The sequence below is a fragment of the Lagopus muta genome, chromosome 1, assembly GCF_023343835.1.
Source record: "Lagopus muta isolate bLagMut1 chromosome 1, bLagMut1 primary, whole genome shotgun sequence".
NCBI classification, from domain to species: domain Eukaryota; kingdom Metazoa; phylum Chordata; class Aves; order Galliformes; family Phasianidae; genus Lagopus; species Lagopus muta.
The window spans coordinates 76853352-76880308 of NC_064433.1; the positions used below are offsets into that span (position 1 = coordinate 76853352).

Here is a 26957-nt window from a genome sequence, read left to right on the forward strand (position 1 = left end):
ATGCTTGGTGTTCTAAGACTAAGGTCTTTCTCTCTTTTATATGAAAACTCATCTTGTGCTGTTAATTTACCTTATTTTTCTTTCTAGGCCAGAGAGGGCCTTTGGGACTGAGAGAGGAAGTGGCTTCAAGGAACAGTTCTAAGTCCCGTAAATCATTAGCACTCAACAGACTATGGGAAAGGGGATCAGCAGTCAGAGTCCATCATTTCCGCAGTTGACTTAAGTTCCTGCCATAGACATGAACTCTCTTTTCTTTCAGTCACCTAAGGACTGTTTTCTGGTGTGTGTCTCAAGAGTCACATGTCATTTTGCAATGCCACAACATGGTTGAGATTAGAGAGCTCTGCTGATCTTCCCTACCATTCCTTGATGCAATCCTTCAAATGTGTTATTACTGCAGGGGGTTGAGGGAAGTCTGTTGTGCAAGATCTTCAGTGGACAGAAGAGGGGAGTGTCTGAGGCTCTCCACTTTGCATGTTAAACAAGCAGTTACACCCTTGGGGTAAGCTCAAGGCCTGCTGTAGGAAGACTGTTCTTGAAGTACTTTACTGTTAACCCTATTCGGGCTCTTTTCTTGCAGGTGCCCTTCTCTAACTGCAGCATGGACTGCCTGCCAGGCACCAGGAAGGGCATTATTGAGGGAGAGCCCACGTGCTGCTTTGAGTGTGTGGACTGCCCTGATGGGGAGTACAGCGATGAAACAGGTAATGCACACAGCACTGCTTTGGGGTTTGCATGGACCAGAAGAGTCCTCGGAGCATTGCCCACAATTGTATTGAAGTCACTTTCCTGCAGTGCTGAGCTGGAGGCTATTCTACCAGGGGGCTTCACAGAAAGCATAGAGGGAAATTTGGAAAGTTTCTCAGGCAGCCAGAAGCACACTCTGCTGCACTGTAGAAGTTTTTCTTTCTCCAGAAATCTGGAGAAAGGAGACACTCCCTAACCTAATCCTAGCTATTATAGTTGTCAGTGCACCTCCACCTTTTCCTCATGTTAACCGCTTTTCATTCCATGCTTTACAAAGAAATAAAGTCCATTCTATTCCTGACTTCACAAGCAAAAAGGAATATTTTCCTTTATGGGTTCACAGAACACATGTTCTGTTGAACACTGGCACTGCAAGAGACCAGAATCTCTGGATCCTATTGAACATGCATAGACATCTTTTTTGTTGGTTTCAGTGAGAGTTTAGGACTGCTCAGGTTCTGCAGTGAAAACTCCAGTTTTAAAGCTGGTTGGAACCTTCTGAATTTCCAACACCATTATCAGCTCCTCAGCGTTGGGCATCCCAGGCTAATGAAGGCAAATAGAATCTTCCAGAGCAGCAGTCCAATCAACAATGCTGAGTGCTCAAGTTCTCCTCACCCTCTTCAGCAGCACTGGCCCCAGCACACACTGCAGACTCTGCATGAGATAAAAAGCAGTAAGGAGCATGCAAGACTGAAAAAACATTCTCCTTTGAGAGAATCTAATTTGCATCCTATCTAATGGGAATGGTAATACTTTTACCCAAGCACATAGTAAACATATTGTGCATACAGTAATGCATAGAAGAGGACTTATAGTATATGTATGTAAACATATAGTACAAGTCGCACTGGTGTAGCATTTTTAAATTAAATAGAAACAAACTTGGTCATTTGTAATATGCACCATTTGTTGTTTGTCATAAGATTTTGGGAACTGGCACTAGTATATTTGCAAGATTTGTGAGGCTGAGGGGGCAACTGCCTTTGGACTCCAAAGTTTTCTGCTTCAATTTCAGCTGACAGTAATGCTCTTTATTTCCTGTACTTATCAGTTTTATAGGCATAGAGAACAGTTTGACAACCAGTCTCATCAAATTGACATATTGATACTGCTGAAGGAGAGAATCTCTCTTCTTCTCCCCTAGCTGTTTGCTTTCATCCAAAAGTATTTGTGCAGCCAAGGACCAAACAGGTTCACGTTTCTTGTCTTCATGAAAGTGAAGACATTTTTGGGAGGTTGAGTTTCCACTTGGAACAAAGGATGGGACAGGAATGAGCAGCCTCACAAGAGGAAAGAAGTCTGGTTTGCTGCCTTCTGTGGCAGCTTAGTCTCTAGATCAGCTCAAGACAGCAGTAAAAAATAGTTCTTCAGGGTGCAGTGACAAACAGATGCCGCATATCAGGTAGAGGTGACTGAATTCCCCAGTATTGGAGGTTAGCTCTGCCCCACATGCAGTTTGCAATATACTTCCAGATAACTGGCACATAAAAAATAGAAGTGATTGGCTAAACAGAAGTAAATGAAATGATGTGGTGATGGAATCCCCTGACTAGTGCATGTCTTTCAGATGAACAGCTTAGGCAAAACAACCAGTTATTAGGAGAGCAGTGTCATCTCCCTGCAGCCAACCCTCCAGAACAAGTGGGCTTGAAATGCTCTGTGCTCATTACTGACATCCTCAGGAATGCCCCATTCCTAGAAGCCTTCAAGGTCACATTGGATGGAGCCCAGTGTAAGCTGGTCTAGTGGGTGGCAACCCACGTGGCAGGGATTTGTAACTGGATGGGCTTTAATGTCCCTTCCAACCCAAGCCATTCTAGGATTTTATGATTAGCACCAAGCTTTGCTCTAGGAGCTGTGCTCAGAGTCTCTGTTTGCACTCAGGTGCAAGGCTCAGAGGGTGGTTGTTGCAAAACAAGTTTCCTGCATGTTTGTCCCCTGAACTCACTGTATCCCCCAGCTTTCGTGCTGGGATCCTGAAGGATGAGGTAGGATGTGAATTCCAACTCACTCATTTCCACTGCTATCAATGGAGTCATGAACCTCACCATTGGAGCATAAGACATATTTGGGTTGAATAAAAGCAGTGGCAGTAACCCCCTTCCTTTTGATTATGGCAGTCACTGGAGACAAATGTTGCCATCCCAATGGGCTCTAATTAGCTCTACTCAGAAGAAGGAGACAGAGGCATTGATTTTCCCTCTGCAGCTATCACAGGGATGCTTTCCTAGGTGTGAAGAGAGTGATATAATTAGGACACATCTCCCCCAGTGTTCCAGCATGAAATGGAGTGTGATGGGAATCAAGGGCACTGTTTGCCTTCAAATATAAGCATTTCAAACACATCTAAGACTTGCCTCCAAAGATTATGAAATAAGATCTTGAAGAACTTAAGGAGGCAAGCACATTTTTAATTTTTCCTGTCGCAGAGACAGGCGGGATGTGTCAAATGATGAGTGTGAGAAGCATGAAGACAAAGAGAAGCAGATGATAAAAATGAAGAAACATAGGGTAATAGATCTTGTGTAGCAGCTGACAGCAATCAAACAAGTTTTGCAAAGTTTTGTCAAGAAATTGATCCAGGAAGCAGAGTACGTGGGCAGGACTTTGAGTGCACTTTGTGTTTTCCTGTAAAGCCCGTGAGACTCATTGTTTCACTATAAAAACTCTGAGACATCAATAAATGACATCAGGGACCAGCTGACACCTGAAGTGAACAACACCTGTATTTGAGTTGAAAGACAGCATGTAGCTTCCATGTACTTTGTCATCCATTTCACCCTTTCATTCTGACAAACCTTCCCTTTCCTGTCACTTGTTTTTCAGATGCAAGTGCTTGTGACAAGTGCCCTGAGGATTACTGGTCTAATGAGAACCACACATCCTGCATCCCCAAGCAGATAGAGTTTCTATCCTGGACAGAACCCTTTGGAATCGCTTTAACTCTCTTTGCTGTGCTGGGAATTTTCCTGACTTCTTTTGTCCTGGGAGTCTTCACCAAATTTCGCAACACTCCCATCGTCAAGGCCACAAACCGGGAGCTGTCTTACCTCCTCCTCTTCTCCTTGCTCTGCTGCTTCTCCAGCTCATTGTTCTTCATTGGAGAGCCCCAGAACTGGACTTGCCGTCTGAGGCAGCCAGCTTTTGGCATCAGCTTTGTCCTCTGCATCTCCTGCATCCTGGTGAAAACCAACTGTGTCCTGCTTGTCTTCGAAGCAAAGATCCCCACGAGCCTCTACCGAAAGTGGTGGGGCCTCAACCTCCAGTTCCTCCTGGTCTTCTTGTTCACATTTGTGCAGATTGTCATCTGTGTGATTTGGCTCTACACAGCCCCACCATCCAGTTATCGAAACCATGAGCTGGAGGATGAAATTATCTTCATCACCTGCCATGAAGGCTCCTTGATGGCTCTTGGCTTCCTCATTGGCTACACCTGTCTCCTGGCAGCCATCTGCTTCTTCTTTGCCTTTAAGTCTCGAAAACTGCCTGAGAACTTCAATGAGGCCAAGTTCATCACCTTCAGCATGCTGATCTTCTTCATTGTCTGGATCTCCTTCATCCCCGCTTACGCCAGCACATATGGCAAGTTTGTCTCTGCTGTGGAGGTGATTGCAATACTGGCTGCCAGCTTCGGGCTTCTGGCCTGCATCTTCTTTAACAAAGTCTACATCATCCTCTTCAAGCCTTCCCGCAACACCATTGAGGAGGTGCGCTGCAGCACAGCTGCCCATGCTTTCAAGGTGGCTGCCAGGGCCACACTGAGACGCAGCAATGTGTCACGCAAGCGTTCCAACAGCCTCGGAGGCTCCACTGGTTCCACCCCATCCTCCTCCATCAGCAGCAAGAGCAACCATGAAGACCCTTTCCCTCTACCGGCTTCTGCTGAGCGGCAGCGGCAGCAGCAGCGTCGGTGCAAGCAGAAGGTCAGCTCTGGGAGTGGCATGGTCACCTTGTCACTGAGTTTTGAGGAGCCACAGAAGAACGCCATGGCCAACAGGAACGCCAAGCGCAGGAACTCCCTGGAGGCCCAGAACAGTGACGACAGCCTGATGCGGCACAGGGCCCTGCTCGCTCTACAGAACAGCAAGTCCCTCAGTGCCGAGCCTGGCTTCCAGACAGCATCCAGCCCAGAGACCAGTTCACAGGAATCAGTGGTGGGAGACAACAAAGAAGAGGTACCAAACCCTGAGGCAGAGCCCTCCCTGCCATCAGCTAACTCCCGAAATTTTATAGGCACTGGAGGCAGCTCTGTCACAGAAAACACAGTACATTCCTAACAAAAGAAGGTCATGAAAAGCACTTCCCCAAGAGGAACTTGCTCACCTCTTGCTTCTGAATGGGAAAGATAACAAAGATACATATCTGTGACACAGTCCCACCACACACTGTTGCTATCACCAGCCGGGTAAAACACGTGCCTCCAGAGGAAAGACTACCAGAAGCCTGTATCTGGGGAGCCTTGAACTGAATTTGCAGTTGCTTTACTGGAATCAGGACATGAGGGGAGGACAAGTGAAGATTGCCTCTGGTGGGGCTTAAACAGAACTCTGCATACTGTCTTGCCTCTGTAAGCTTTTCCTGCCAGACTGCAACTCAGCTGACTATGGGAGGCACTGAGCAATTCCACAATACTCTGCTTTTACATTTATGTATAATATTCCTCTTTCCCACTATGTATAATATTCCCTCTTTATCCAGTATACGTGATCTGTAACCACGTGCATCAGGACTCTCAGCTGTTCAAAAGCAAGATACACAGTTTCACTTGGGGAAAGCACGGTCACTGGGAAAACAAAAAAGCCCCCAGCATCCTGCATGCTGTGTACAGCCAAGGGTGTGAACATGTAAAGTATTTAATGTGACAGAGCACCCTGCTATTTATATTTAGTAATTTCTCCTCATTTTCCCAATTTCTCCTCTCTGCCCAGCAGGAAATACTGGACAATACACTTCATAGACTCCATTGCACTAGACCAAGCTACTAGGTTCCTACTGGTTTCTTCCAGCAGATGTAGCTTTACCTCCAGCCTGCCTGCTTTGGTGGAAGGGGAGAACAGATTGTAAATCCCCCTGGAGATTGCTGCGAGAGCACAATGAGATGTATTTGTGATTGATTATGTCGCTAGTAGTTGTATGCTTAACAAAGTGTTGCTGCTGTAATATTCCACATGGCATACGTGGCTAACCCTTCCACACCATAGTCAGTGTTGTGCTTTGCCATATTAATCCGCCTCATACCCACACATAGCATTGCGCTGGTTGTGACAATACTTGTGGGCCTGATACAAAGCCAATGAAACAAGGTGAAATGGAGAAATAGCCCCCAAATTTGATAATATTTGAGATGAATATTGCAAGTGTGCATGCTGGTAGAGGATGGAGTAAATAAAATGTACAGAGTTGGGCTCTGGAACGTGCAAACGCACAAATGAGTAAATTGGTTCTTTGGTTCCTGTAGGCCTTCAACTAGGTTATGTCCCTCTTGTTCCATCTTGAAGGGACAGCACCTATAGCAGAAAGGGCGCACCATGCCTTGATGAGAGTAAGGACTTCAAAAAGCACATCGGAACTTCATCAGTCCTGGCTCTTGTTCAACCCCCCAAAAGCAGACATAAGTGCTCCTGACTGTGCATGGTGTGCCTGGTTCCTCTGCATTCTGCAAATGTTGAAGTAGGAGAGTCCTTAGAATAGATTTCTGTTGCAGCCTGAAGAAAGAAAGAGTGACCCTAGGCAACTTGGCAGGAAGGGCAAGGCTATTCTGTAAAATTTACTTCCCTCTTCCCAGATCCCATATGCAAGAACAGGCATTTGTCATGAAGATGTCAGTACCTCCCCTCATCACATGCGAAGGCACTCTAAACGACTGTGGAAAGGTATATAGGCCTGCTACTTATTGTGAGTGGAGACAAAAGGACTGTTGTGAATGTGATGGGGAAAATACCACAATTCTCTTGTTACTGTTTTTGCTTGGTTGATGTTTTGTGTTTTTGTGTGTTTTTTTTCTGGCCAGAGCAAGAAAATAAAACTTACAGGTGACATTACTGCATAAAAACTTGTTTTGCCACCTCCCCTTGTTGCTGACAAGGAAAAGAAGTTTTGTTTCTGGAAAGCACAGTGGAAGTCCAGAACCAGTAAGAGTGCTATTCAGACAAGTTATTTTTACCCTTTTGTTTATCTGTTATATTCACCTTTGAGAGGGCTCAAATTTTAGTTATATCATGTAAGAAGTGATCCGACTCTAACTGTATGGCCTGCAAACCACAAGATTTATTAAAGCTATGGCACTGCAAGTTAAAAGAAAGAAAAAAAAGAGTTTGAAAACGCATATCACTGGGGTCACACTTTTGGAAACCATATTCTACCACCGGACCCAGTAAGCGTTCCTCATTGCTTCTGAAAAACCATGTCCCATTCCCAAGCTGCTGATTGCAGGCTCCAGGCTTAATTTAGAGTTGGTAACTGAGACCTGTGACTTCTGTATCTAACTAAATGCTTGAACAGAGATGGCCACTAGATGGCAAAAGGACTAAGAAAAATACTTTGATTATGGCTCACTCTTAAAATTAAGTTCAGTAGCCAATTTGTTGTAGTGCTAGTGAATCACTCCTACATGTCAGATCCAATATACACCTCCTGAAGTAGATGGCTTTTAAAGCATAGAAGCATTCAGTGTGGGCAAAGCAAGATGTGAACTGTGTACAAATGTGAGAAATGAAGTTAGCACTGCCAGCCTTGTTTGGAGAACGATACTCACTGGCTCTGCACACAGCAGACTACGTTGATATTTTACTGCAAAGATTTTTGGTATTCTTCATCCTTTCAATCTGCTCACAAGGAAGTTGTACCCTGGTGCATAGTAAGTTTCCAATGGTCTGCCAAAATTATACTGTGACAGACCAACCCTGCTCAGTTTGTTGGGAAGACCCACCTGCCCTCACTGCGCACTTACCCTAAGTTAAAAGCTCAGGCTGTATGAGCCCCTCTGCTGCAGCCTTATTGGAGTGACACACGTGATAGAGGCAAGGAAAAATCAGTAAATAAAGACAAAAAGGACCCCTTAATGAAGGTGATCTGTAACCAAATTCTTTTTCTCCATGCACAGAGGGTATAGGTCCTCATCCTGCCAAATTCCAGAGAAGAGAGAAGTTGCTCAGCCACATGTTCACAAGCCTATCTGTGAGTCATGCTGATGACAAGCTGAGCAAATCTCTCTGTAGAAAGTTCACACCCAAGAACATCCATTAGCATGTCCCTCAGAAGTCACCAATACGAATGGCTGCTCCTTCCCAACCCCCACTCCCCTATGGCTCAAAACGCTACTGAAAAGAATATGCCCTTGTTGGTATTTGCTGGACCATGCAGTAGAGAAGCAGTGGGGACAAGAAGCAGAGTGTATCAGCCCTGCACTAGATTTCTGTTGGTAGACTGGTTGATGGATGAGGAACAGGAACCAGCCCAGTGCTGCACCCTTGCTTTGCCCAAAGCCCAGGCAGAGCACATATTTGCTCTCCAGGGAGGAGCGATGATATCAGAGGAAAGAAGCACTTCATTTCATTGTGTGCATCTCACCATGTCCTCCCAAACCCATGTAGGTTGCATATGCAGTAGGCACTACCCATTCCTGGTAAACTGAGGGCTGTAATTATCAATTTTACCAAGGGGTGTTGAGAAGTTGTAGAGGAGGGTAGAGCTGTTGCTTTCCCAAGGAATTGAATGTTTACAGTAATGCTATACACATGCTTCTTTGTAGTCACTGAAATCTTCCAGTATCACCCAATTTTCATTCAGGAAGGATTATACTGATTTTCCTGCTCATTTTGCTGTAGGGCCAGCCTTGTGGCACTGTGCAAGCACACAGAGTTGCTCAGAGCTAGCATAACCTCAAGGCAGTTCCCATTTCCTGCATCCTCCCTGGGCCCTGAGAAGGAGAGATGTTGACAAGCTGAGGGTCAGGGTAGGCCCAGACATGGCAGGGCTGGAGCACCTGCCCTACTTGGAGGGTAGACTGCCTTCTAAGGAAGGTGGCTTTGGTTCCTTTTTGCTCTTTCTTCTTGGTTTTTGGCTTGCTGGCTTTTCTTCAGAGGCCATGAAGTAAAGACCCCTCCACCACAGCAGACCATGGCACAGTTCAGCCTCCATCACTTTGCTGAACTGTGCCAAGTCCACCACCATGTCAGCCCCCAGGCTTCTGCACCCCTGTCCTTGAGACCTGTGGACGGGACCACCACACCCTATTGCTAGCAGCACACACAGTCTCTGCGCTGAAATCTGTAATAACATTGGGACTGGCTACCATTCCCCCTAGATGATGGCCAGCTCCTGGCACAGCCAAGGGAGCAAGGGGTCAAGGATCTCCCAGCACTGCCTGAAAAGTGCTGTCCAGACCTCAGGCAGAAGACCATCCAGCATAGCCCATCTCCATCCCTGCATCTTCCTGCTGTGCTGGAAGCAGTACAGAGGATGCTGCAAGTCCACAGGGTATCAAGAGCAATGCCCGTTAGTCACCATCTCCCCTCACAAACACCTTAATGGTGCTCATGGGCACCCTGCAGAGAGGGCTATCTGCCTTCAGCTTTGTCCAGGACAGGTAGAACTGGGATTCACATGGTATTGTACACAGCAGATGGGACACCTTCACACCTCCTCTTTGGCCAAGGTGTTGGCTCTCTGTAGTGGACTGGGGAGAGCTTGAGGATGAGGAGCTCCTCCACCTCCCCAGTACTCCTAATGCTCTGAAACTCCTGCAGGCTTGGATCTCCACACCACATTTTTAGGAAGGAACCTGAATTTGACAGTCCCAAGCTGCATGTCAGGCAGGACAGGTTCTCTCTTACAAGGGCAGCAGGGTTGCCACCCTGGACCTCAATAGAGATTGGTTTGCACGCACGTATCTTCTGAGATTTCAAGGTGTTCCGAATGCGCTAGGCCTGGCAGATAAGGCGCAGCACCTGTCAGATAGACACCCGCCAGGCACAAGGACCGCCGCGGCGGGAGGAAATTCCAGAGCGAGACCCGGATGCAGCTCCCGACCGCCCGCTGAGAGGAGCCGACGCCCCGCCCCGCTTCCTCCCGCTGCGAGGTTCGGCCCGGGGACAGCACCGCGACGGGCGTGGCGGCCGGGGGCGGATCGGAGCGGATCGGAGCGGAGAGCTGCGCTGCTACCATGTTGTGCGGGGGCGCCTCCAAGGCCCAGCCCGCCACCAGCGAGACGCAGAAGATCGCGGACGAGGTGAGGGGCTTGGGCCCGAGGAGGGCGTGTGTGGTGCGGCACCGAGCGGGGCCGAGGCGGCTCTCCTGGCTGCGCACACCGCTGCTGCCCGCCCGGTGCGGTGTGAGCCTGTTGCGCTGGGGCCGCGCCCTGCCCTCGGGGGACACGGCAGCTTTGGGCGGCCGAACGGAGAGCGTACGAGCGGGAAGACTGACAGACCGTGGGTGAATATACCGAGCAATTCGGAACCCTCCGGAGCGCTGCCTGTGGCGTGCTGGTCAGTCGTGACTGACACGAGCGCTGTCTGATGTGTGAAGCGTGTGCTCTGAGCTCCTGACAGTCTGAATCTTAGAACCAAACTTCTGCTTTTGGAGCGGGAGAAAGAGGCAGGCAAAAGCCTGCCGGTTTTTCGTGAGGCAGCACTGAGCTCTCCCCCGGCCAAGGTGCATGTGCTGTCACTCCAAAAAGGCCTGTGCTAACAAGGGCTTTCATGGCGTGTGCTCTCATCCCCTGGGCTTTATCAGTGGGGGTGTGTCAGGCCAGAGAAGAACGATGAAGGACACGCTCCTGCTTCTCTTGCGCTCTGTCGTTGTCCAGATTTGTTTCTGAATGCAAAGGCACAGCAGTCTGTGAATTAAAGCTGGGCTAGCTGACCCTGATGAGGTTGTGTCACCAAAAAAAATATCCCAAACTACATCTCGGAAGCACCAGTCTGAGTCTTTGTGCAGTTTGGAGCGCAGAACGGAGAACTGCTGAGAGTCTCATTATCATTTTGCCCTGAAAAGATCCCTCTGTGACATCAGTTGTAGTGCAAGTGTGCAATTCATATTGCACACTGAGTTGTTTAAAACCTGAATTTCTGTTTTGTTCTAGGCTGTAGTATGTCATTCCAAAAGTAAGTTGAAGAGTAAAACCAAAACCCTACTGGATTCAGAATTAACCTAAGTATCTAAAAATTATTTGAATTGCCTAAATATTTAAAAGCGCATCCAGCTTGTTTTGGCTACTAGATGAAATTGCTGTACTTAGTAATAAACATATGGGAAAACTCCAAGCTGAAATTTGCCTGTGCAGTGATGTCCTCATCTAGATACAGACTGCAAAGAAAGCATGTTCTGTCGATTGAAGACAGACTTCTCAGATCATCTTGTTTGCTTGAATTTCTGTGGAAATGTGTAAAGCCTACCCATTTGCTTACCCTAAGCAGTGCATGTCCTGTTGCTGCTTTGCCAGTTCTTACCTGCATGGCATTGTTTTTTATGAGTCCTGTTGACCATTTGTTTGGTCGGAGTTGTAGCTCTGGCATTGAGCACACACAGCATGACAGAGCAGGGCAGCTGCCCCCAGCAGTGTCTCTGGCCTGGAGTCCCCTCAGAGTGCCTCTCCAGGGTGGGGATTTCTGTGTGGCTCTGCTCAGCCTTTGGCTTCTCACTGCAGCTGTGGCTGGCTGCTTGCTCCAGGGGCAAGCAGACAGGCTGTGCAAATCATCAGAGATCCTCCACTACATGATAATGGTCAGCCCTGTCACTGGACTGCAGGTGATTCGTGTGGAAAGGGGCTGTAGTGCCAGGCAGTGTGGTGCTGTGTCTAGTCAGCTCTTGGAAACCTCCATGCATGGAGATGGTGTGGCCTCTTTGGGCAACATGTCCCGCTGCTGGACTGTTCTCATGGGAAAAAGGCTTTCCTTATATCCATTTCCTTCTTCCCCTGTGCAGGGCAAGAGTCCATTCATCTGACCTCATGGTGGCCCATCACTGAGCTTGCTGCAGTTAGTTGGCATCTTCCTGAAACTGGGAGCCTAAAACTGGGCACAGAATTCTGAATGTGTTCTGACAAGTAATGGGCAGTCATCACTTTCTGCCCTCTTCTTTTGGCCTCCTGCTGGTGCAGCCCAGTATACTGTCTGCCTTCATTGCTCCCAGGGTGCACTGCTGGCTCATGTGTAGTGTAGTGTCCTCAGGGACCCCCCAGCCCTAATCTTTATTGCGGTCTAGCAGAATGGGCTGATCACAGATCTTTCAGAGATTGCTTCTGTCTGGGCTCTCCCTACTGAGTCAGGATGTCCAGTGATCATGTGCTGTGGTGAGTCATTGCTGTGACACCCAGCAAGCGGCACCTGCATGTGACTCTGAACTGACTGTACTCATGGAGCCCAGAGTTTCTAGTGGAAACACCAAATGTGCTGAGTGGGTGCAGTGTACCCGTCCTTGCGTTTCAGAATGCAAACTTGTTGGCTGTGCTCTGGCCACATCTCTGTGGGACGGGATGGCTACTGGTTGGCTGTCACATGCAGAAAAGGCCAGAGTTTGGTTTCACGCTTTCTTGGCACAGGAGAGGCAGGAGCATATACCCTGCTGTTCTTCCTGTTGCCGGAATTGTTTCTGTTCCCACAAGCATCAGAGGTCTGGCAAAGTGGTGCTCCTTTTTCCCCAGGGCAGTAGGTGGGATGCAGACAGTAGCAATGTAATAGTATAGGAAAAATGGAAGTAAATCATGTACCTGAAAATAGAACATCTCACTGCTATTACTGTTGTGCTGGAGCAGAGGAGGGCTGGATGCATGGTCCTCCTAGGAGTCCTCAGTGTGCAGCAGGATTACCTAAGGAAAGGGCTAATTCACACTGCTCTTCTAAACAAAGCCTAAAGCTGTCTGCTTTCACGACTGAGAACCTCACTGCATGGCCATGATGCACAAGGCAGCCAAGTGTGAGGAGAGACTGCAGCTCACGAAAGCTCGTCTTGGCACTGGGCAAGTTATTCTGAATTCTTGAGCACAGCTTTTACACTCTGGAAAAATATATTTTGGGAAGAAATATTTACATTTTGAAGCACTGTAAATTGCAGTTATTAAAAGCTAGAAGAACTATTATTTTCCAAGTTTGGTTTTTGGATGCCTGTTTGTTCTGCAGTTCAAAAAGGGAGCTAATGCTGAAGACAACCAGTGGCTATTTCTTCTGGTTGAAAAAAAGAGAGGTATTTTAAACGTTGTCTTTTTAAAAGACCTTAAAGTCTGGTCCATGTAGATCTTGAACTGCTTTACATTGTTTGTTAAATACATAGAACAGAAGGGGAAGCAGAGACATCAACAGCGGAAATAATTTGTCAAAATGAATGTAGAAAAACAGCGCAGTTCTTTGGTGTCAGCTGGTGGTGACTGAATCGCATCACTGTGTTGCCTTGGCTGCCTGCCTCAGTACCTGGCCTTGCTCTAGTGTAAAATGAGGAACTGAAGAGCAGTGAGGCACATTGATGGCACGAGCCGTAAACTGTAAGTATTAAATACTATGTCAGTCTTAGCTAACTTCTTGTTTCCCTAAGGTGAAGCCTCAGCTAGAAGAGAAGGAAGGGAAAACCTTTGATGTCTTCACTGCAGTTGAGTTCAAAACTCAGTTGGTGGCAGGGACAAACTACTTCATCAAGGTAGAGGACACTGGGCAATTGAAAAAAAAATTAATGTTGGAATGTTTTTTTGTGTTTACTTACCTACACAGAAATGCTTGTGATTTAGTTTTAAAAAAGAAAAATATGTGTTCATTATAAAACAAAACAAAAACAAAAAAATTTCCCCACCGCCTCCCAGCCAGTCTCCTTGTCTTAAATGGAGATACGCACATTTCTCTATTTTCGTAATAATTTGTACTGTTTAGTTATTTGTGAAAGTTGATTTTGTTAAAGCTACACCTCCACAATGCTGAACGCTACTGTATTAAGTGTATTAAGTAAACCCCAGATTTGTAAAGATACAGCCAAGTATGAAACCTCTTTTCACTCTGCCTACAGTGATGACGCACACACACACACAAAAGTGGTCAAAGCACTTAAGTGTTTGCTGTTCCAGATAAGCTTCTCACTAACACCAGTTCCCTGTCTGTATGTTCCCTGTCTTGGGCAGAGGGAGGGCTTGCAAATCCAAGGTTGAGGTGCTGTTTCCACCAAGACGCAGCTCCCAGTCTGCCTCAGAACAAGGTGACACCTGCTGAGGGGGTGCTTTTTCTCTACCACCTCTCTACTTGCCCCATCCTCAAAACATGCCAGCCTAAACTCCTCTCCTGATGAAGGTTACTCCACACCTCTTACTGGTTTTCATACTTTATAGGTCCATGTTGGCAATGATGAATTCATGCACCTGCGGGTGTTCAGAAGCCTTCCTCACGAGGACAAGCCATTGAGTCTTCATGGATATCAGAGCAGCAAGACCAAGCATGATGAACTGACCTATTTCTAGTAAATTTATTACATGCACTTTCCTAATGATTTCTTACGTATATTTTCTGTAGGCTACAAAATGTTGTTTCCTGTGCCAACAAAGAAAACTTTTCTTAGAAAACGTAATACTGGAAAGAAAAACCATCTTACTCCATTCCCTTACTGTGCAATATCTAAATGAATCACATAGCTCTCCTTTCACCTTTTGCTTATGCTAACTTGAGTAGCTGCACTGATTGTAGTGCAGCTTAATACTGTGTTGTGTTTGTGGACTTCCCTGACCTGGAAATTGCCAGGGAGTGGCACCAGCACTCACATATTTGCATCAAAGAGCAAGAGGAGAACCTGAATCTTTATGTGCTGCTTTGCAACTGTGGGCATATCCATAGATTTAATTGTATTATCTTTTATATTGGCAATGACTTGAGGCAAGAGACAGAGGTGGGCTGCAGTCTTTTGTAAGAAACATTCCCCTGATAGAATGCTTATCCTGTTGCCAGCAGTAGGATGTAATGTCCAGTAGAGGATGTACAAGTTTTGTTGTGTATAATTGCTTATTTTCTGAGTGCTGAGGAAAACTACTGGGAAGGAACTTCATCTGGACAAGCATTTCTGCATTTATGACAATAAATATTTCTCTCAAATTTAGATGGTATATTTCACTGGTGTTTCACTGTTTTGTTTATTACTTTTTCAATACAGGTGGTTATCTTGCTCAGAGCTTTTATCCATAAGCTTTTTTCATATTCCAGGTGTCCTTATGTTTACATTTGTTTTTATGTTTTAATTAAAAATACTTTACTTTAATCTGGAGAGGGACATGGAACACAGCAAGGAAGGCTTCAGCAGGTATGTCAGCAATAAGAGGAGTGCTAAGGAAAATGTGGGCCTGTTGACAGAGGACACAGAAAAGACTGAATGCTGCTCAGTGTTGCCTGTGTCTTCATTGGCGGGATTTGCCCTCAGCATCTGGAAGTCCCTGACTAACAGGAGAATCTGCAGAAAGGCTTTCCCCCCTGGAAGGGGAAGGCTGTGCATTGGAAGTTTTGACACGTGCCTTGTATAATGAACTGGGGAGGGGAGAGATGCTGCATTCTGAACTGAGGGGTACCAGCCCACTTTTACATTACACTGCTGTATGTTCTTGCTCCTAGAAACTCCCCACAGTTTTGAGAATAGAGGGCATGGTGAACTTACATGTGCATTACTGTGCTTCTTACATACAGTGTAGGTAGCATTACTAACACAGAGCATGTTCTGCTTCCTGATTATTAAGGGAGGCCTTACCAGATCCCTTAACTACTTTCTCCAAATATGTGCTTTTACTCATATTGGCCAAAAGAGTCCCCACCCCCAGTGTTAAACATACAAAGACTACATCTGCATTGTAACACAGTTCCTGTTTTGCTAAAATGAAGTAGTTCTGGAGACATAGTTGTTTTTTGTTGTTGGTAAACTTATAAATTAGTGGTTCAGAAAGCTAAATATATTTGCCAAGTGCTCTTCTGAGAGGACAGCTAGTGCTGATAAAGCCAGATTTACAGCATTTTAAAGACATCTGACAGCAAGATTCAGCTCATGGAAAATATTAGGCAGTAATCCCAAAGGCACAGGAATCTACAGATTGTCTTCACACTTCATGGACTTAAAGCATTTGATTTGATGTCTCACCCCTGAGTACCAGCTCAGAGTTGCATGGCAGGTAACTCCAGAAAACCTGCCTCAGCAGCTGCCAGCAGGAAAATAAGGTTGTGGTGCTTCAGGGTTGCCCGCTATCTTTGTTCCCGCAGAAGTCTTGACTGAAGACTAGTCACTGCAGGTGGCTGGTGCTACAAAAAAGAGTGAACTCCATACATGCCCAGTCATCAGGGTCACTCCCTACTCCAGGGCCTGAACACGGATTGAGCTGTTTCTGCTGCAGCTTCTTCCACTCCTTTGCGTAGTTCCACCCCTTCCTCATCTCCACCCCAAACAGCCAAACTGCTTTTAGAGATGGGCACATATCCTGTTTTAGAGAGTTTGACTTCTCAGTTCCTCCTCCCCTAGAAGTACATTTATCTCACGCAGCTGCTGAAGATCAGCCAATAGATTGTAATTAATGCACTTAAAGCAAACCCAAGAAGTATGTGGCCTGTTTCACTCAAAAGTACTCTCACAACAGCCTGAGCTTTGTATTCAGAGCTTGTCTTGACAGTACTTGGAAAGAAGAGCTGAAAGAGGTGTAGTGTACACTGACTTGGAGCTACAGTAGTGTAGGTGGCAGAAGCAGGTGTGACTAGTACTTCAGAGCCCACTGAAGCTTTAGCCAGGCAGCGGATCTAGACATGGCACATGCTAGATGAACAGCTTTCAAGTGTATTTTATTCTCATGCATTTGCCAACAGGCAGAATCCACATGTGACTTGCAGAAGTGAGGAACCATTCCTCACCACCCTCAGAAGTAGACCAAAGGATCATCTCTGGTTTTGCCAGTCTGATAATCGGTAAGGCTGGGACCTTGGTTCTCCTGAGGAAGGGCTTGAAATATTTTTAAGTGGACGTACCCATTATCAGAATTTTGGACCTGGAAACAAGAACAGCAGGAGAGTGAAGATCATGTGAATAATTAAAGTGTGTATACTCAAGAATATGTTCTGTCAGAGCATAATTTTAGGCATATCTTCAATTCCACTTAAACAATTCTTAATCAAGTCTGGGCTGTAAATCATGATAGAAACTATGTTTCTATGTAATGGAGACTGTAATAAACCATTATAAAAACTTCAGATTCATGTTAATGGAAAATGAGGACTGCCCAGGTTTGGAAGCACCCAAAGGAATAATAGGAAATATGTTTTGATGGCATCCTATCTATTTAGCTCATGAAGATTCCACTCAGTCCATCAGCTTGAAACTTCTCAGAGTTCTTGGATCAGTAGACAAAAGCCAACAAGCAAATCCTAATGACTCAGAGTGGGGACAAGACCCAGAGAGTTCCTACAAGATACAGAAAGAACTATCCAAAACCAGCACATGGTTCTAAGGAACACTGTAGAGAAGCAGTGACAATTGAAAGCCAAATCTCTTGTCTTCAGAATCACTCCAAACACATTGGTGCCTGGCCAGGCAACGTGACATGTATTTGTGCTTGCAGGAATGACCACGAGTTTATGAATTTATTTTTTTTTAATAAACTTGCCTTTCCCTCCAGAAAAGTCCTTACAAAGATTTCCTACAAAGTTGTGCATTATTTCCTCTGTGCAGAGCCAAGTACAACAGGTGCTTAACTCTTACAGAGGTCCACAGTATAAAAGAAAATTTCAATGCCTTTGGCTTTAAGAGGTCTTCACATGCTTTCTGGTGACCAACAGCATGGCACTATGTCTTGGTCTGGATTACATCTCAGCTGTAAGTCTGTTGGTAAAATATTTGTAATGTGGAAAATTCCAAAGTATTGCAAAGAATGGCTCTTGTGACAGAGCTCATGCCAGTCAATACTAAGAGCAGCTTGGTCATGAGGCTTAGCATGGAACCAAGGCAAGTACTTAAATGTGATTGCCTAGGTCAGCAATAAGACAGCGCTGAGGGAAGAAATGCAACCACACATGACTTCTAGCTTTACCACAGCTTTCTGTGAATTGTTACTCTTCATCAGCACTTTGCCCAAAAAATGAAGGCTCATCACACAGGAGCAAGACAAGGATAAACATTCATTTAAGCAAAGCTCAGATTAGCCATATAATATGACAATTCCCCAGTGCCCAGAGAATGTAGAACTAACTGTGAGAAGATATTTTAAGGAGAGTTCGGCAGTGTCTGTCCTTCCACGGATCAAATAACATGAGAGCAAATGCTTGCGTCCCTGCAGAAGCACTGCCCCCCAACCCCAACTGCCAATTCTCTTCACATCAAGGGAGCACGTCAAGTGGTTGACACACAGCCACACACAGATGCAGTGTTTGCTCTACTTACAGAAAGCCAGCCTCCTCTTAGCAATGTTTTCCTGCTTTCCATTCTGGTTGCAAACTACGCTCTTTAACTTCTTACATGCTACTTCTGAAAAAGCTGCTCAAATCCATGGGTAAGCTTTTCCAGAAGAGAATGAATCACACTATCAGAGGACTCCAAGTGAAGCGTTCTTTTACAAATGAAAGTGTTGGCTTTTTTGTTGATTTGTTTGTTGAATTTTTTTGTTGTTGTATTGTCTTTTGTTACTGTTTTTGTTTTTAAATAAAGCAAGAACTAGCATGCAGGCTGTTCCTCTGCAATAGATGACACAGAACTAAAGCATGGACACATGCCTGCATGCAGCCCTTGTCAGCAGAATCTGGGATGCTTGCATTACATTAAAATAATATTTCTCCATCAGATCCTCCGACTGACCTGGAATTAATTGAAATAATCACTACCAGGGAACGGAAAGGCAATAGGAAAGCCCCTGTATTGCCTTGAAAAGAAAAGGAGCAGAGTTCTGGCTGGTAGAGATAATTTGAGCTGATGAGGCAATCCATAGTCTCTGAGATGATCCTGCAAGAAGTTATCGTTCACATCTGAAGAAGCTGTGCATGCTTTTTAAGTTTTTATATTCCTGTTGTATGGTGGTGACAGAAGAACTTTATAAACATATGGAGATACTCCTAACTCCATTAGTCACATAAGAGGAATTTCTATATTTGCATGGTGGCAAGAAATGGAAGCAAGTCACCTATACTGTTTAACTACAAAGTAGTCCCTCTTGTCATATGGACAAACCTTAATGAAGTAGTTGATTCCAGCAACCACTTGAGTCCGGTATATTATGGCTGTAAAGATGTTATAGATCTCATTCTCCCTGCTTTCTAATTGTGGCTTCACCTGTAAAAAGAAAGGGAAAAAATGGTTGGTAGGTTCATATTTTAGCTTTTCCTTCCTGACAACCACTCCAAATTTTCAGCTTTCCAAGCATACACCTGTAATGAAATCAACTCTGAACCACCAAAATAACTCAGTGTACATCCAAGTCTTCAGCTCTTTTTCCTACTTTAAATATTACCTCCAGCACTCTTTAACATCTCATCTACAATTAGTCTTCCTCATAGATTTTTTCCCTACAAGCTGTCCAGATAAACTGTATCCTGCCACAGGTCAGTGCCAGACCTGTGTAAACATCATGAGCCATTTGCTACACAGCAGCTGCAGATAATGTAGCTTTGGAATAATCAAGTTCCATTCCAACCAAGGTTGGAAAAGACCTCCAAGATCTTCTAGTCCAGATACCCACCTATCACCAATATTTCTCACTAAACCATGTCCCTCATCTGAACGTTTCTTCCAATAACTTCCATTAATCATATGCAAGTTTCTCATAACCTCTTACTCTAATTCAAGTAACTGCTCAGAGCCATCTGCTCCTCTTGCACACTAATGAGGCTTCTCCATGTGGCTTCTGTCCCAGACAGCGGACAGTTATACTTCCAGCTCAGGAGCTGCTGACTCCAGAAAACAGGAAAATTTCCAGTCCCGTTCCAGCCAGGTGGGTTTGGAGGCTGCTAGGGGCAGAAGTTCACTGTGGTGTTTTTGGTACCCTTGGTTCCTGCCTCAGTAGAAAAAAACATCAGTGTTGCTCCTCTCCAGACTTAGGATGTCTCACGAACTCTGACCACTATTTCCTCATTTGTCACAGCCTTCCGTAAAACCAGGCACGCAGACAGGCAGCTTCTTAATCCTCAAATGGAAAAAAAGCTGCTTCTAAGCCCTTATCTAACAACTGCTTAAACCCCAAACATTCCTCAGTTTTCCTCAGTTTTAGGCAACAGCTATAAAGCAACGAGACTGAGCAAACAACATCCCCCAGCTTGCTAAGGATTAGGCTACAGAGAAGGCAAAGGTGCAAGTACATAACCACATAATCCCAAGAGCTGACAGGTCCTGAACATATCACAGCTTGTAGACACTTTTCATAACTGCATTCAAATCATACCAATTGCTCCCACTCTTAGCAGAGCATAAAACTATACAGAATGACATTATTAAAGGGTGACATTTATCCAGCTGGGAGCACAGCAGGGCTGCCCAAACACAACTCATGCCTTCTCAGTATTTTTCCTGTAAAACCTCAAGAGGGGCTTTGCAGCAGTGTGTGAGGTTCTGCAAAGGAACAGAGCCAGTGAAAAGGTTGCAGGGGGAGGATCAGGGCCACTGGGAGGACCACGGAGACTTCTCTTTCCCGCTCTCAGCACAAGGCAGAAATTCACCTTGTAGAAAATAAATGGTGAAGAATAATTCATTTTCATTTTCCCGAAGATACTGAGAGTAGCAGAGCACCATATTATTCGTATTATTCTCTACAGTTGTTACAGTGTTCTATATAGAAGGAACAGTGATACAGCTCCTAAACAATTCAATTCACATTCCCAAACAATTTTGGATAACCGTTTCCCTTTCTGTTTTGTAGTAAATGACCTCCCCACTGACCAGCCTGTCTGCATTACCCACCATCTCCTTCCTTCATACTCCAACCCTTCCCCACTTATATGTCCAGCCTACACAGCCTATTGGCAGGATCTCCTGCTGGCTATGCCTTGCCCCATACACAGCCCAGCTCTCCTACTCTGGCTCCTTCATTGCTTGCTCACAGCCTGCAAGCTTGCAGGAAACACAGAGCAGTGCCGGTACAAACACCATCCCCTGAGGCACCTCAAAAAAGGGAGCTGGAGCCCTGCACATGCAGCAGTGTGCAGCACTGTCAGCCAGCATCTTCAGCCCCTCTGCTTCTTACAGGCATTTCCTCAAGGAGGGCTTAAGTTACACTGTGGGCAGCTGTCAGAGGAAAGAACTCATCCCTCAGAACTGCGAGGGTGAAGGCGACTGCTGGAATCACCTGGCAGGTGTCATGAAAGGAGCTTTGTTGTACCTTTTTGTCCCTCTCCAGCTCCTTGGGATGCACCTTATAGCATTTTAAGAGTTGCTACACCACAGAGCATAACGGGATCTGCAGGTTATCAATGATGTGAGTAATTTTCTCCCTTCAAATACCTCAATGCTGACATGGTAGATTGACCTTCTACCTGTATGCAAGAAGTAACTAAAGGTAGCCACCACTATGCCTATCCACAGACAAAGAAAGAAAAGTGATTTGGCTTCATCTTGTTGGCACAATGCCTCTCCAAAATGCTGAGAAAATACACACTGGCAATCACAGAGATCCCCATTTTCAGCTTCTTCAGTTTAAACACTCAGTATCACCACTCGGTCTTTCTAGCTTCGCACAAGATTCAAGATTCAGCCCTTTACACAGAATTCATCACGGAATTCAGGCAGGGTTCAACTCACCTGGTCAGCAATATGCTGGACCTCTGGAGTAGCAGGTTTAGGGTCAGACAAGCCTCCGGTCATCATGGTGGCAGGAAACTTCTTTGAGATGTGCAGTGGTTCTGAGAAGGGATGTCCAGTGAAGTCTGAGAAGAGTAACTAGGCACCTCCTATAAATACATACACATGTGTCATTGAATCATATGACATTTAACATATGGAGCTTACCATTACTGAACAAGAGGGGGAGAGAAATGGGGAAAATAGAGGCAAAAGCCATGTAAAGCTGCAATTATACCCATACTAAATGTAAAGAACACTTTCAGATTTTATGTGCATAATGTTTCCACATCAATAAAAAAAGAGTAAATGAGTGTCTCCATCCCCCATAATTTAAGATAGTTGGTTTGGGCTGAAACCAGAAGCTCTTGCCTCTCCACCCACATGCAGGTGACTATCCCATGCACTCAGGAAGTTGATCAAAGTCACACCTAGTGTTTCCCAACACCATCCAAGATCAGCAGAAAACATTCAGAAACTTCCTTAGCACAAGTCCCATTGAAATTGTATCATGATGGGATTGAGTTCACTCAGCAAGCCTGCTGATGACACCAAGTGGAGTTGTGCAGTTGACACAATAGAAGGAAGGGATGTTGTCTGAGACAGGTAAGGAATGTCTCAAATCAGCATTTGGCAATCAGCATCACTTTGTGGACAGTTCTACATTTGAAAGCATTTCTTTGGACTTGTTTGCCTTTGAAGGGGAAGGCCCAGGAGTGTTTATTGGCTGAAGATTTGTCCTGAGAGCAAATGAAACCAGCTGATACAAGAGATTTGGAGATGATACTACTGTATCTCATGAAGGCAAAATGGAAGCTGGCTTTTCCCTTCTTCCTCTACCTGCTGACTTAAATTTGAAAGGCCTAGAAGACAGTAACAGGGGAGTTTCTGCTGAGATCCTGAAGTCAGGAGCCATCACTGCAGAAGAGCAGCCTCAGCTCTTTGGACTATAAGTAAGAGTTTGTAATGTCGTCGTTAGTCATCAGCTGACCAACACAATCTGTGGATGACCCACCACTAGTGGAGATCAGCACCTGACACCGAGACATAGTTGGATCAAGGAGTAGTGAATCACTTTGCTCTGTGTATCTGTCTGTCTGTCTCTTTCCTCATTTTTTAAAATCTTTTCTCTTTATCTTCTTTTACTCTTTCACTCTGTGCAGTAGCCATTGCCTAATAATTTCTTACCTGTAACTCCTATTAATCATAATTAGCAAATTAGCCAATGTTACCTCTGAGAGCATTAGTTGTTGTTAAAAAACATTTCAATAAATTGATGTGTGTTATTCCTCTGAGTCTAGGATGACTTGCAGACCCCTGCTGACTAGAAGAGGTGTGACTCAGGAGACAGAAAAGGATTCACCTCCCTCAAAACCTACTGTATGGGACAAGACAGATGACATCCAGAGGGACCTGGACAGGCTCGAGGAGTGGGCACATGAACACCTAATGATGTTCACCAAGGCCAAATGTGAGTTGCTGCACTTGAGTCAAGGCAACCTCAGGCATGTAAAGACTGGGAGAAGAACTCATTGGGAACAGCTCTGCAGAGAAGGGCATGGGGATACTGGAGGATGAAAAGCTGGACATGAGCCTGCAGTGTGTGCTGGCAGTCCAGAAGGCCAACTGCATCCTGAGCTGCACAAAAGCAGCCAGCAGGGAGAAGTAGGTGGCTGTCCCCCTCTACTTTGCCACTGTGAGGCCCCATCTGGAGTAATGCCTCCAGGCCTGGGGGCCCCTGCATAAGAGAGATGTGCAGCTGCTGGATCGACTCCTGAGAAGGGACACAAAGATCATCAGATGGCTGCATCATCTCTCCTATGAAGAAAGTCTGAGGGAGCTGGGCTTATTCAGACTGGAGAAGAGAAGGCTCTGGGGGAGACCTCTTTGCAGCCTTCTGGTACCTGAAGGAAACTAACAGCCAGAAGGGAGACCAACTATTTGCACAGGCAGACAGCGACAGGACAAGGGGAATGGCTTTAAACTAAAAGAGGGGACATTTATTTTAGATGTTAGGAAGGAATTCATTCAAAGTGCGATGAGGCAAAGGCTGCCCAAAGAGCTGTGGATGCCCCATCCAGGTTGGATGGAGCCTTGGGCAGCCTGAAATGGTGGGTGGCAACCCTGCCTGCAGCCGGTGGGTTGGAATTGGGTGAACTTTAAGGTTCCTTCCAACCCAAACTGTTCTGTGATTCTAGGATTCTAGGATCTCAATAGCCTTCTAAATAGGCAGATTTTGTTTTCTGTGCAGTGACTTTACTTCCTTCTGCTTGATCAGGAAGCTGCATGGCCAGAGACAGAAGGGGAAAAAAAATAATCCTAGGCTCAGGTAAGTACCACAAACTATTTAATTCCATTACCTTTCCTACAAAACATATGGTTGCATTCAGAAAACCATGGAAGTAATTCAATATGTTGTACCATTTACACTTTTCTTGAAAACTGACCTCCTCACAGATAACAAGTGACGCAACACACTGCAAACATGCACTTCATATCTAGCCTCAAGGTTTATTCTTGGTACAAATAACTTGAGATTGAGAAACTGGGGCTGACAGGGGACTAAATTCAGGGATATACAGAATGAGATAGGAGCATGTTACAGATAAAGATGTAGGATTTCCCAAACACAGCAGCATTATGTGACTCAATAAAAGCCATATGAGGAAAAATAGTTCTCCTGGTACAACATCTTTCCGAAATATATTCCCAGTTTTTGGGAACAAGTGCTCAAGCTGGAAGCCTGCCATTTCCTCTGAATTCACCACCCCAGATGAAATACTCGTAGCACATTTTGTGGAATACATGATAACTCAAGCCAATGAGTTCAACCTCATTCTTTTGCATAACACACAGCTGATTCACTCAAACACTGATGAGTTTTCACTTCCACAGAAAGGCAGACGAGCTAACTGGAAGAGCTAGTTCACCTTACTGAGGTCAGAAGCCACAGAATACATTCAATAACTAAGCAGCGTCAGTGCTAAACAAGGCCACTTTACAAATTTCTTCATTCACTAGGATGCAGATCTCACTAACTCCCTTGGAAAAAGATGGTGGCACAGTATCCAGGGCAACATTCTTCCTCTTGCTTCTGATTAGCAAGAAATGCATCAAGTACAAAGCTAAGTCACAGTCTCAGGTAGACTCTAGGAGAGGTACTAAATACATTAATGTTGTGTATGAATCACTCATTGGACTTTACGTTTATGGGCTTGTTGGTTTTGGCTTCAGGGCATGAGAACTTTTTTTTTCTCTCAAACATAGAGTTGTGCAGAATGGAAGGAAATCAACATTAGCAATGATCATAGAATTATAGAATTATTATAGTTGGAAAAGGCTTCCAGGGTTATCCAGTCCAACAGTGCACTCACTAACAATACTGCTCACTAAACCATGTTCTTAGTACAACATCTACACGTTCCTTGAACATCTCCACGGTGTGGGAATTGAATGTTGTTTCTGCATCAGAACAAAATAAGAATTTTGTTAATTTTCTGGCCTCTCTACCGTTTGGGTCCTTTATTAGAACTAATAGTTCTTTTCAGGGGCCTTTTTACTTTATTGGGGTTCTCTGATAAGTTCTCATTGCTAATCCCCTAGATAAATCTTCCCCAACAACACATACTCAGTGTATAAGTAAAGTAATTCGTGTGTGTGTATATATACATGTAGAGATTAGGTAGATGGAGTAAATTATAAGAATAGAGAATTAAAGGATATATATATAAGATAGTAACAACTTATGTATAGCCAGCATTGAAAATATATGTCACACATTGCAAGAGTGTCCTGTGAAAATAAAAAGGACAATTCGTTACATGCCTCAGGGAGTGCCTGAAGAAGGTGTGGAGGAAGATCAGGCACCTCCCCTCTGTACTCTTTGTTTAACAAAGACTCTGAAGAAAATCACCTTATCAATATGAACAAGAAGAGTGTTGAGACATCTTGGAGATGACAGGACTGACACCAAATAACAAACAAATTAACAAGTAATTAACAAATGTAATTGCCTTCTGATAAGATTGTGAACCTGGAGTACCCAGCCAGTGGGAAATAGGGGAGGCAAGGGGGAGAAAACAGGGTATAAAGGCTTCATGTTGTGTCCATAGGTTGCCCGCCATTGCAATAGCAAATAAAATCTGCTTTATCAGAGATACCGACAAAAGTTATTTGGACATTTCCAACAAGGGACAGTGACTCAACCGCCTCCCTGGGCAGCCCATTCCAGTGCCTGGCCACTCTTTCAGAGAATAAATTTTTCCTCCCCTGGCACAGCTTGAGGCCATTCCCACTAGTCCTGTCGCCAGTTAACCAGAAGAGACCAACACCTACCTCAGCACAACCTCCCTTCAGGCGGTTGTAGAGAGCAATAAGGTCACCCTGAGCCTCCTCTTCCCTGTGTTGCTATCATTTCAGCTCAAGGGGAGCAGATATAAGGCCTTGGTAGGACATCTGACCTCTCTCTTCTTTGCCAGGCTCTCCTCCCTGTTGCTCAACCAGACTGTGCATCTCACCTCAGTGTTACAGTGAGGCCTATCCACCGTTCGGACACTCTCTCTCATTATATTTGATATATTAGCTTTAATTCTAATTGTATTATATTATACTGTGTTATCTTGTATTTCAATACCATTATAATATACCATAATGCATATATCAGTAAATTAGTTTCTCCTCAGATCATTGCAGCTGTTTTTAACTATTTTGGGGTCCCCATTTCCCTTTTCCAGAGGGGTGGATTTGTGAAACCCCTCTGTCCTGCTAGTCACGGAACTGGGCTGAACCAGCCTCTAAACTGTTGACAGCAACCTTCATCTAAACCTCTCATAAAGCTCTAGATTAAAGAAGCAGTATTTAGAACACTGCCTTGAAAGGAACAGCTATCCTTGCAGAACATTTACAAGCTTCCCTGTGTCACCGTTGTTTAAAAGATGTTTGATATTACATATAATTCCAAGGTATGTCTACCATTTGCAGAGATTGCAATTTCTTTTCACAAAAGTGCATTGCTGTTAACTGGAAGAGCAGCGCTACTATTCTTTCTGGTCTTAAATCTGTGCAGCATTTTGCAGTATATACTATTCAACTTTGGAAGAAAAAAAGCTTTGCAGCTTGTAGGCTACTACTCTGTGGTCCCGTGTAAGCAATTCTAAGTGATAAACACTAATTGTAGTCAGTAAAAGTACCAGTAGAGAAACAAAACAGAATAAACAAGAACTGTGTTTATGAGTTATTTTTAAACAAGAAATGAAGCCAGCTCCAAATATACGATTGGGACGCCCAAGTGAGTAGATCAGTCTCGTTTCACGATATTAAGACATGATTGACCATGACTGAACAAATATGGTCTGCACCAAATTTCAAGAGCTGTGAAAAGAGAACAGCTCTTCATCTACCATCTGATGATTCAGACGGCATCAGCACAAGAATAATAGTCTCAACTTTCAACATGTTGTTCTGAA

The 26957-nt window shown here is 44.9% G+C and overlaps 3 protein-coding genes across 4 annotated transcripts in view; 2 read left to right on the forward strand and 1 right to left on the reverse strand.

The window, feature by feature from the left end:
* CASR (calcium sensing receptor) overlaps positions 1-6843 on the forward strand; it is a 72501-nt gene extending 65658 nt beyond the window's left edge. For both annotated transcript variants that reach the window (XM_048927812.1, XM_048927803.1), the window contains exons 6-7: positions 581-704; positions 3577-6843. In XM_048927812.1, coding sequence (XP_048783769.1) covers positions 581-704; positions 3577-5027 — 1575 coding nt within the window. In that variant the 3' untranslated portion in view covers positions 5028-6843. The remainder of the gene's footprint in view (positions 1-580; positions 705-3576) is intronic.
* A 2944-nt stretch (positions 6844-9787) lies between these two features.
* Positions 9788-14811, forward strand: LOC125688264 (cystatin-B-like). Its single transcript, XM_048934070.1, has 3 exons — positions 9788-9979; positions 13276-13377; positions 14054-14811. Exons 1-3 carry the CDS (start codon positions 9914-9916, stop codon positions 14180-14182), a joined length of 297 nt encoding a protein of 98 aa, XP_048790027.1. The 5' UTR covers positions 9788-9913; the 3' UTR covers positions 14183-14811.
* A 127-nt stretch (positions 14812-14938) lies between these two features.
* On the reverse strand, positions 14939-22433 carry LOC125688265 (cystatin-A-like). The gene is made up of 4 exons (XM_048934071.1): positions 22333-22433; positions 21454-21602; positions 18895-18996; positions 14939-16726 (listed from the first exon to the last, which is right to left on the reverse strand). The coding sequence occupies exons 2-4, from the start codon at positions 21517-21519 to the stop codon at positions 16598-16600; spliced, it is 297 nt and encodes a 98-aa protein (XP_048790028.1). The 5' UTR covers positions 21520-21602; positions 22333-22433; the 3' UTR covers positions 14939-16597.
* Between the last annotated feature and the right edge of the window lie 4524 nt (positions 22434-26957).